Source organism: Gymnoscopelus microlampas (genome assembly GCF_963454915.1).
Source record: "Gymnoscopelus microlampas genome assembly, chromosome: 2".
NCBI lineage: Eukaryota > Metazoa > Chordata > Actinopteri > Myctophiformes > Myctophidae > Gymnoscopelus > Gymnoscopelus microlampas.
In genome coordinates this window covers 52,667,806-52,678,659 of record NC_139939.1, presented here as the reverse complement: position 1 = coordinate 52,678,659, position 10,854 = coordinate 52,667,806, and the positions used below count along the sequence as shown (strand labels likewise).

The window sequence follows — 10,854 nt, the reverse complement described above, 5'->3', positions numbered from 1 at the left end:
TTTACCTCACTCCAGACTTTTGTTAAGATACGACTTCGGTTCGACTTTGCACTCAACCAGCTCTTGGAGACTACCCAAAGTAGGTAGAAGGAAGGAAGGAAGGGCTGCTAACCAGACCACACCAAGGGGGGAAATGCCATCTCTATTTAGTAGAAGACACTGGCCCATGGTGGTGCTTGGTGGTGGTACTGTATTCAATGTATTCATATTTGTACTGTATTATGCTTCAGTGCTGCTATCCATGGAATGCAAATGCAGTCCGGCGCGCCCCTGCGTGCATTCAAATAGTTCAATCCCATTTTCCCCCCGTTCAATCCCCCCGCTTGATTCAAACCGGCGATTCAATCAACCCAACCTCCTGACTAACCAGCGTACTGACATCGTAGCGGTGACGCCGTGGATGGCGCCAATCGTATGGGATGAGACCTTCGACCCCATGCTGTTAGACGCCATGTACGAACCCCGCAACTTAACTATTTCATTGACAGTCTTCGCGATCGGGAAGTACACACGGTTCTTGAGGGACTTTCTAGAGACGGCGGAACACCACTTCTTCGTCGGTTTCAACGTCCGTTACTACGTGTATACAGACCGGCCGGACGAGGTCCCTTCCGTCAAGATAGGTGCCGGTCGAGAGCTGTTCGTCAGGTCCGTGCCGGGGTTGAAACGCTGGCAGGAGATTTCAGCTGGCCGGATGAAACATATCCAGGAATTAATAGAAACGGAGCTATCCAACCCACGTGACCACGCTGACTACATCTTCTGTTTCGACGTTGACGCAAAGTTCCATGGTCGCTGGGGATCCGAGACATTGGGGCAACTGGTCGCCGCAATAAGCCCATGGTTCTACACCACCAAGCGCAGTGCGTTTACTTACGAACGTCGACCAGCCTCAAAGGCATATATGGCTCCTTACCAAGGTGATTACTACTACCAGGCCGGGGTATTTGGGGGAGAACTGCCTTATGTCCATCATCTGGTGTCAACGTGCAACCGCAACTTTGAGCTGGACGCCAAGCAGGGAATAGAGGCACTGTGGCAAGACGAGAGTCATTTCAACCAGTACCTATGGGTCCAGAAACCCACCAAGGTTTTGTCTCCAGAGTATCTTTGGCAGGACTCTAAATCCAAAAAACCCGAGATAAGAATAATCCGATTCTCTTCGGTCATTAAGGACTATGCCGATGTACGACCCAATGTCTGAAATATCTGGACTAGGTGTAGTATTGGCTTATACTGTTTGGTAGGAAGTACTTTTTTTTTAACCCCGTTTGTTGTTTTTACATGAAAGTAACGTTGTCCTAGCTTAGCATTTAGCCGGCCGGCTAACGTCACAGCAGCGCCATGAATCAATTTCAAGTTCCCCCACCAGAGAAGATCTCATTCAAGTCGGAGGATTGGCCTAAATTGGTTCAAACGTTTTGAAAGGTTTCGGATTGCGTCAGGATTGGAGACGCAAGCAGACGAGAACCAAGTTAATGCTTTGATCTATACTATGGGAGAAGAAGCAGAGGACATACTCGTTTCACTGCACCTGAGCACTGAGGAAGCGAGCCAGTACACTACAGTGAAAGATAAGTTGGATGCTCACTCAACAAGCAGAAACATGATTTTTGAGAGGGCCAAGTTTAATCAGAGGCATCAGGAAATGGATGAGACTGTGGACGGCTTCATAACGACGTTACATTGCCTTGCTGAGCATTGTGGATACGGAGCCCTGCATGATGAGATGGTGAGAGACAGACTGGTGGTCGGGTTGAGAGATAGAAAACTGTCAGAAATGTTACAAATGGACCCTAACCTGACGTTGATAACGGCCGTTACCAAGGCTCGACAGAGTGAGCAGGTCAAAAAGCAACAGGAAATGCTAAAAAGTAATTTTAAAGGGGACATTATGAACACGCAGCTTGACAGTATGTATGCCCAGCAGCGAGGTGGAGCAAGATACAAGCAGGCCAAGCCACAACCCTCTCATTCTCAGTCATTCAAGAAAACTGCACAGCGGGTTTTTTTTTTTTCATCTAAAAACAAGCAACAATGTCCGATAAGAACCAGCGTAAGCAGCGCACCGAGCGGGCTAAAGGTCAGACGCCGTCTTCCCCAGCAGAGAGCGGGGACGCTAGTGCGATGGTGGAGCAACAAGCTAACGAAGCTACAGATGTGCCACTTCAAAACTTCACATGTCCTGCCATCGCCAAGACAGTACATTTTCAGGGGATTCCCAGGGCAATAAGAGGGACAAAGAAGGGCATTTAAAATGATGAATTATTTTGATGATCACTGCTTTTATGATGCTAATTAATTTGAGCAACTCTTCAAATCACCTTTCGCCTCATAATGAGTCTGACACCTTCTCAACACACATTCTTTTGTTCTCATGCATATGGGTGTCTGTTGAAGGGAAAAACGGGGGGGTTTAGTGACAACTTATTTTCAGGGGCAAAACAGTGCAATTTTAAGGGCAGAACAGGGAGGAAAACATGCCTTTTCAGGCCACTTTCAGGGAAAGAACAGTAACGTGTGAAGTTTTGAAGTGGCACATCTGTATGCTGCAGAGCATCAAGGCAATGATGGACGAACTACGTTCGGACATTATTTCTAAATTTGACTCCATCGTCGCGGATACTGTCAAGAGAGAGTTGAGTGGAGCTCTGAAGCCGATGGAGAATAAAATAGAGGCACAATGTCAATCTATTGTGGAACTGGAGCGCTCGGTGACGGACCAGGATAGTACGGTGACTCACCTACAAGCTACTGTTACCATGCTAACCGAGCTGGTCCAATCTCTCTCCCAGAAATGCGAACAATTGGAGGGGCGCAGTCGCTGGCAGAACAAAGCACATATATGGACCGGGGGGGATGGCATTAAATGTGAAAAGCAAGTTCACAGCTATGCTCTGTAAGGGAAACCGACACACAGAGCAGGACATCTATGTGGTGGAGGCGTTGGCCACACCGTTGCTGGGCCGGTCAGCGTAATCACGTAATACAACATTGTACTGAAGCCTGGTGCAAAGCCCTTTTTTTTTTTTATGTTTTCTAAACTGGACGCCAATTCAGGCTTCTGGCAGATCCCTCTCTCCAGTGAGTCCTCTCTGCTCACAACCTTCATAACGCTGTTTGGACGGTACTGCTACAATCGTTTGTGCTTTGGGATTTCTTCTGCACCAGAGCCCTTCCAGAGGCGCATGTCACAAACACTCGACGGCCTGGATGGTGTTCTGTGTCAGATGGATGATGTGCTCATCTGGGGGGCCACACAAGAGCAGCACGATGAAAGACTGCACGCAGCACTGTTAAGGCTTCAGGCAGCTGGGGTCACGCTAAATGAGAAGTGTGAGTTCTCCAAGAGACAAATAAAGTTCCTGGGGCAGGTCATGCATCAGGAGTAAGTGCTGACCCTGAAAAAGTGGATGCTGTGAAAGCCATGACTGAGCCCAGCAATGTTAGTAAGGTGAGAGGACTGTTGGGGATGGTAAACCACCTCGGCAAATTCTTGCCCCATTTAGCCGAGAAAACCCGTCCACTGAGAGACCTGCTGAAGAAAGAGAACATGTGGATGTGGGGGTCCCAACAGCAGGAGGCTTTCAACCAACTTAAGAGAGAGCTAACAACGCCCCCTGGCCTAGCACTGTACGACGCCAATGCTGAAACCCTGGTCTCTGCTGACGCCTCATCATATGGGCTGGGCGCTGTCCTCCTCCAAAAGAATCCAGCCCAGGGATGGAGACCGGTGGCGTATGCTTCGCGAGCCGTCAGTGGTACTGAACAGAGGTACGCACAGATAGAGAAGGAGGCACTGGCCTCCACGTGGGCCTGCGAGAGATTTGCTGAGTTCCTCATTGGAAAAGACTTTCACATCGAAACAGACCACAAGCCTCTGGTCCCCCTCCTCGGCTCGAAAAGCTTAGATGAACTGCCACCACGCATACAGCGTCTTAGAATGCGTCTGATGAGATTCTCATACACTATATCGCATGTGGCAGGAAAGAACATTGCAACAGCAGATGTGCTGTCCAGATCCCCAGTAATCAGCACAGCAGGGGGGCTATGTGAGGCTGACATAAACCTCTATGCTGACTCTGTCATGTCGAGCCTGCCAGCTACAGAGCAGAGGCTCAGGGAGATACAGACTCACCAGGATAACGACACCATACTCCACCAGCTGAAACACTACTGCGTGGACGGCTGGCCGGATACATTCTCAGTGGAACGTGAGTTTCAGCCTTTTCTGCCATTCTCAGGAGAGTTAACTATACAACAGGGTCTAGTGCTAAAGGGGGAGAGGATTGTAATCCCAAAATCACTCAGAGTAGACATATTGAGCAAGCTGCATGAAGGACATCTTGGCATCACAAAATGCAGAGAGAGGGCTAGACAGTCTGTGTGGTGGCCAGGCCTCAGTAAGCAGCTGCAAACGTTGGTGGAGACCTGTGACGTCTGCGCACGTGAGAGTACAAACCTTATGCCGTGTTCACACCGGCTTGAAGCTTAAACAATGAATTGGCTTCTATTTTCAATGTTATCTCTATGCAAATTGGCGTTTATACGCTCAAACATGAGCGTATAAACGCCTAAACGTAAAGGCGTGCTTTATTTCTCCCCAGACCCGAGCTTTGAAGCTTTTATTTTTGAAGCCTAGAAACTGTTGGTGTTATTAAGCGCAATTCTAGCCAATCAGAGCACAGCAGGACCTGAGTAGGCGTGGACTACCTCGCTCAGCCAAAAAATAATGTCAGCTCGCTGCTCGCAGCCTGCTCGCAGCAGGCGCAGCAGACAGTTTTCCGAAAGAAAAATCTATGTTTTTAAATAAAGGCTGTATATGTAATATTAATGGTGAGTTGGCAAGAACATTGCATAGATATGGTCGGAAATAAAAGTATATGTGACCAACAAGTCGTGAAAGCAGTTAAAAACTGGTTATGTTCCGTGAGGCAGGCCCCTCGCTCTACCAGCTCACCCCGGGGAAAGGAGCGCCCTGCTCGGGGCGGACAGGCCACACGGTCCGCTGTGGTCAGTGGACCACAGTCCGGTTTTCCGCTCGGTTTCACCGGGCGGAGCGGGGTAGATGAAAACCGGAGGCCGAATTGGACTACACACACCCACACAAAACGAATATTAAAGTTACTACATACTATCATGAATTAATAATAACCTTTATCACCGAGACACCGACAAAACACAACAGATCACTTGACCTGCTCTGCTCTGCACTCGGCGAGCGAGTGGAAATCTCCCGGGGAGACACTGTGTGTGTGTGTGTGTGTGTGTGTGTGTGTGTGTGTGTGTGTGTGTGTGTGTGTGTGTGTGTGTGTGTGTGTGTGTGTGTGCCAGTCAGCTCGGCCTGGGGAGACGACCTGCCACGGTCCCTATATTATATATTAATATCGCTCCAGTATAGCGATATATCTCTCGATTATATATCAGATAGTATAATTATAATTATATCACCGACAAATCACAACAGATAACTCTGACCTGCTCTGCTCTGCTGTCGGCGAGCAAGAGGAGCTCTCCCCGCCGACGCAATGAATGTGTGTGTGTGTGTGTGTGTGTGTGTGTGTGTGTGTGTGTGTGTGTCAGTTGTGGGAAAAGTACCTTTTTTTTTACTTAAGTAAAAGTATCAATACTGCAATATAGAAGCACCCCAAGTAAAAGTCTGGTAATCCAAATTTACTTGTAAAAGTACAAAAGTATTGGCATCACAATGTACTTAAAGTACCAAAAGTAAAAGTACTCATTATGCGGTCGTCTCGTCCCGTCCGATCCGCTGATGATAAAAGTATTGAAAATTGGAAATACTCCAGTAAAGTAAAAAATACCTCAAGTACTTAAGTACAGTACTTGAGTATATGTACTTAGTTACTTTAGCTCTGTCACTGTCCCCCTAACCATTGAATGCCGATCGTGGACTATACACACCCACAAAAACAAAATATTAAAGTTTTTAATCTAGCAGATGTACTAGACCAGGGGTCTTCAACAGGGGGTCCGGGACCCCTAAGGGGTCTTCAGAGCTACTATAGGGGGTCCGCCAAATCTTTGTGTGATAGGATTTAGTTTTACATTAACCACTTGAAACCTAGAATTCCTTTTCTGAGGGGAACATTAGCCGAAAATAGCAGATCTACAAGCTCTCAATGTTGAGAGCTTGTAGATCGGCTATTTTTGGCAAAGAGGCTATAGGTGTAGAGGGAAAAAAGATCAGACTACCTAAGTAAAAAAATAAATAAATCTGAAACACAATTTTATACAATATAAAGGGGTCCCTGCTTAATCTCTCTCTCAGCTAGGGGGTCCTTGGCGTGAAAACGTTGAAGACCCACCCCTGTACTAGACCTACATCTATAGAGTATAGACAGACAACAGAAGTTTAAACACGGCTCCAGTCCGGTGGTCGCGATGTGGTCGTGGGGAGATGCTAGAGAGAAAAATGTAAAATGCTATAGAGACAAAAAATGATCAATCGTTCATGAAAGTCCTTGCGGTCTTGTTTCCAATGAGGGCCTTGCTATGACATGAGTCTTAAAACCCCTTTATTTATACCATATATGTTGCCTACGAAAAATAGTAGTTTTTAATTGGTTTGTTACGTTCAGATATCGAATCGCTTCATCTCATTGCAAAAGTTGAAAGATAGATGGATAGATCACATAGATTAGAATAGGCCTATCTATGCATATGATAGATAGATAGATAGATAGATCGTGTATTATATATATATATATATATATATATATATATATATATATATATATATATATATATATATATATATATATATCTCAAATTTCCGAAATGTATATAGGGTTGATGAAGTGGTTTTGTATCAAAATCCACGTAGTAGTATAGTAGCCTACTAGTAACTACAGTTGTCAAATAATTGTAGTGGAGTATAAGTACAATATTTGCCTCTGGATGTAGTGGAGTAGAGCTAAAAGTATTGAAAATTGGAAATACTCCAGTAAAGTAAAAAAAATACCTCAAGTAGTTAAGTAGGCTACAGTACTTAACTTAAGTATATGTACTTAGTTACTTTAGCTCTGTCACTGTCCCCCTATAACCATTGAACGCCGACACACGCCCACAATAACAAAATATTAAAGTTTTTAATCTATCAGATGTACATCTAATAGACAGACAACAAACTAAACAATGTAATTGAGAACAGAAGTTTAAACACAGCTCCAGTCGCCCGCCCGGTGGTCGCGATGCGGTCTTGAGGAGATGCCCCACTGGCGACTCGTAGATCTGCTATTTTCAAGCTGGTGTAGGCAGCAGGTTCTCTGGTGCTTTTTCCGCAGCATTCGCAATTTATATGAATGTTTTAGTTAGTAGCTGTGCATGTTAAAGTATTGAAGATTGTTAAACTCACTCTAGGTCTAGGACAGTGGTTCTCAAACTTTTCCATGCTAAGGACCCCCAAAATGATATGTATTTGGCCGCGGACCCCCATCTAAAATATTTTGTTTCAGGGACCCCCCCAAAAGCAAAGATTTGAGTTACAAATGTTCTCTTTAATATATATTCAAAAGTGCACACATTTTCACGTTTTTTCAAAAATAGCAGATCTACAAGCTCACAGCGCGGCACTCGGTGCCGCGCTATGAGCTTGTATATCTGCTATTTTTGAATAGCCAAAGTATAAAAGGTTAAAATTATTGTGATGCTGTATTACCACATTTTTGCTGGGGACCCCCTGGTACCCCCTCAAGGACACCTGGGGGTCACTTTGAGAACCACTGGTCTAGACCCCTCTCCTCGGGCAAAGGAGAGGAGCACGGCATGTGTGTGTGTGTGTGTGTGTGTGTGTGTGTGTGTGTGTGTGTGTGTGTGTGTGTGTGTGTATGTATGCACACGCACACACACACACGCGAGCCCCCCTCCCCCCCCCCCCCCCCCACCCCACACACACACACACACACACACACACACACACACACACACACACACACACACACGTGTCTCTCTCTTTTTCCTAAATAGTCAGTGTATATGTCGCTCAACTAATAGCGAAGCAGATCTGAACAGATCTGTCTGTCTACAGGCTCTGGCCTTGGAGGGAGCGGGAGTCCCGCAGTCAGTCTGCCCCCGAGACAGCAGCAGCTGACCGGCGAGACGTGAAGTGAACGTCCGCTAAAAAAGCAGGAAATACGGCAACATGATTTTTTCTTTAACTTGTTAATTTGTGTATATAAAATATAGATTCCCTGTCGAATCTCCTAATTACACCAACATTATTCTTGTGAAGTAGGTAGTTTGTGCTTTTTAAAGATTTATTAAGTTCGCTTTGGTCAGTTCTAGCATGGGGAAACACCGAGCGGTGCTCCCCGTGACACAGTGCCATATGACGGCCTCATGGAGAGCAGCGTGGGGGGGGTAGCGACCAGACGGCCCGTTCAGTTATTTAGCAGCTTGTTTATAAACATTCTGTAGATTTTTTTTCCATAAATAGGTTATGTAGTAACTAAATATAGACTTATTTCTCATCTGCAGCTGCTATTTTTCATTTTTGACTTCATAATGCGTTCTGCTTCGCACAGCCCGTTTTCGTCTCGCCTCGAAAAAGCTCACTTGAGGAGACTTGAGTGACAGCTCCTTGGACACGCCCAGTTTGATCAAATAACGCCAAGTCAAATGAGGTATAGGCGTTTTTTTATAAAGGCGTTATTTTGGTGTGAACACAGCATTAGAGAACCAATGATGCCCACTGAATTCCCTACAGGACCATGGTCCACTGTGGGAGTAGATCTGTTTCAGACAGATGGAAAAAACTACTTAATGATTGTAGATTATTTCTCAAGATACGTTGAAGTTGCCAAACTGGAAAAGACAACGTCTGAAGCTGTGATCGTGCATTTCAAGTCCATATTTGCCCGGCATGGCATCCCAGCGGTGGTGCGGTCAGATAATGGGGGCCAGTTTGCATCAGAAAGCTTCCGCAAGTTTGCACGGGGCTGGGGCTTCAGCCATGTGACGTCCAGTCCTCGTTTCCCGCAGAGTAATGGGGAGGTGGAGCGAGCAATAAAGACAGTCAAAAAGCTGATGAAGAAGTCAGGTGACCCCTATCTCGCTCTCATGGTCTACCGTGCTACCCCACTAGCTAATGGATTTAGTCCCACCGAGCTCCTCATGGGTAGGAGAATCAGAACACCTGTTCCAGTCATGCCGTCCCTGCTCGACCCGGTGTGTGTGGACATGAGACAGCTGAGAGAGACAGAGCAAGCGTACAGGCAAAAGCAAAAACACAACTACGATCGACGACACAGGGCACACGACATGTCTCATCTGCACCCGGGTGGCACAGTGGTCTCTACAGCAGACACACCCAGATCCTACATCGTGGAGACACCAGGAGGCACCCTACGGAGGAACAGGTTTCATCTCTCTCCAACCCCAGTGGCTCCGGAATCTGCTACAGGCCCGTCTGACACATCGGCAGAGACAGACAGCGCTCCAGGAGCAGCGACGTCGCCGCCTGTCTCACCAGAGGTCCAGGGTCAACATCTGCAGCAGCCCAGTCCAGCAGTGGTGAGCTGATACCCATCCAGGGTGAGGAGGCCTCCAGTGTACCTACATATGTATAACACTGAGTGAGCATGGGGCAGAATAATCCCCACGCTCCCTGAGATACAATGACTTTTCCTCACGCTAAATGCACTGTTATATTGTTCAGTCAAAAAAAAAAAAAAGAAAGAAAGACTGACGGTTATGTTGTTTATTATTATTCTGTTTATTATACTGGAAAAGAGTTTTATAAGAAATGTTTTGATGTTAAGAAACCTCCAGAGAAAGAGACTCTATCCCAGAAAGGAGGATGTAGTATTGGCTTATACTGTTTGGTAGGAACCTTTGTGAGGGAGCATTTGTGCACCGGGGGGACACTCTAATAAAGTACACCAGACCTACAGTAGCATCGTGTGGCTCTCCGTCTATATATATATATATGTCACTGTACATTGTGGTACACATAACCACTCAACACTAGGGATAGTAGGGATGCCAGAAACTGACTGATGGAGCTGTTTTTTCCTTATCACCCACACAAAGTACCATACACTTTCTTAAAGGCGACAAAGAAAATTCAGACCCGGAGACAAGCAGCCATGGGTTATAACGATTATATTCAGACAGAGAGACTGGGAAGGTTACAGTATCACAGGCGTTGCAAGGCATCATCGGTTGTGTCTCTCTCACGCTGAACAGAGAAAGCACTGGATTTTAACAGCATCCGTTAACATAAACGTATGACATCATGGAAGACAGATCGAGCGTCCAGCCGTCGGAGGTGTAATCCTGAACACTATTGAATTCATCACAGTCCCCTTCACGTTGGTTGCGACTTTTTTCCCCCTTTTTATTTTCATGAGGAACTCTTCTTTGGACATGCTGCCGGTTGCGTAGCACCAAATTCTGGGCCCTGGGGACAAAGATTCACTGTGGGGCCCCCCTATGATTTCTTTCTCTAAAAAAAGCCCCCCCTTACCTGGGGCCCTAGTAACTCAGTCCCACTTACACCCCCCCTGTGACGCCCATGTGTGTGTGTGTGTGTGTGTGTGTGTGTGTGAGTGAGTGTGAGAGTGTGTGTTTCTGTCTGTCTGTCTGTCTGTCTCTCTCTCTCTTAACTGAAGGTGTGTCTGTCCCATGCAGTGCATCTCTCTCTGTCTAAACAAGAATGACCAAAGTCATAATAAAGCCCCATGCGGCAGTTTTTTTTTTTTGCCCCAATCTTTTCATAGACCGGATTACTTGTTTTTTGGATTGCTTGTTTCTCTCGTCAAACCTGGCAACATTAGCGTCGCAGAATAACGCTCTAAGGTTTTTTATATAAGTGGTGGCAACATTTTGTGACAC

At 46.2% G+C, this 10,854-nt stretch overlaps 1 protein-coding gene across 1 annotated transcript; it reads left to right on the top strand.

The window, feature by feature from the left end:
- Positions 1 to 241: 241 nt before the first annotated feature.
- Positions 242 to 1,204, top strand: LOC311055701 (globoside alpha-1,3-N-acetylgalactosaminyltransferase 1-like; the record flags this gene model as incomplete). Its single annotated transcript, XM_084071973.1, has 1 exon — positions 242 to 1,204. The coding sequence occupies one exon, from the start codon at positions 242 to 244 to the stop codon at positions 1,202 to 1,204; it is 963 nt and encodes a 320-aa protein (XP_083928099.1).
- Between the last annotated feature and the right edge of the window lie 9,650 nt (positions 1,205 to 10,854).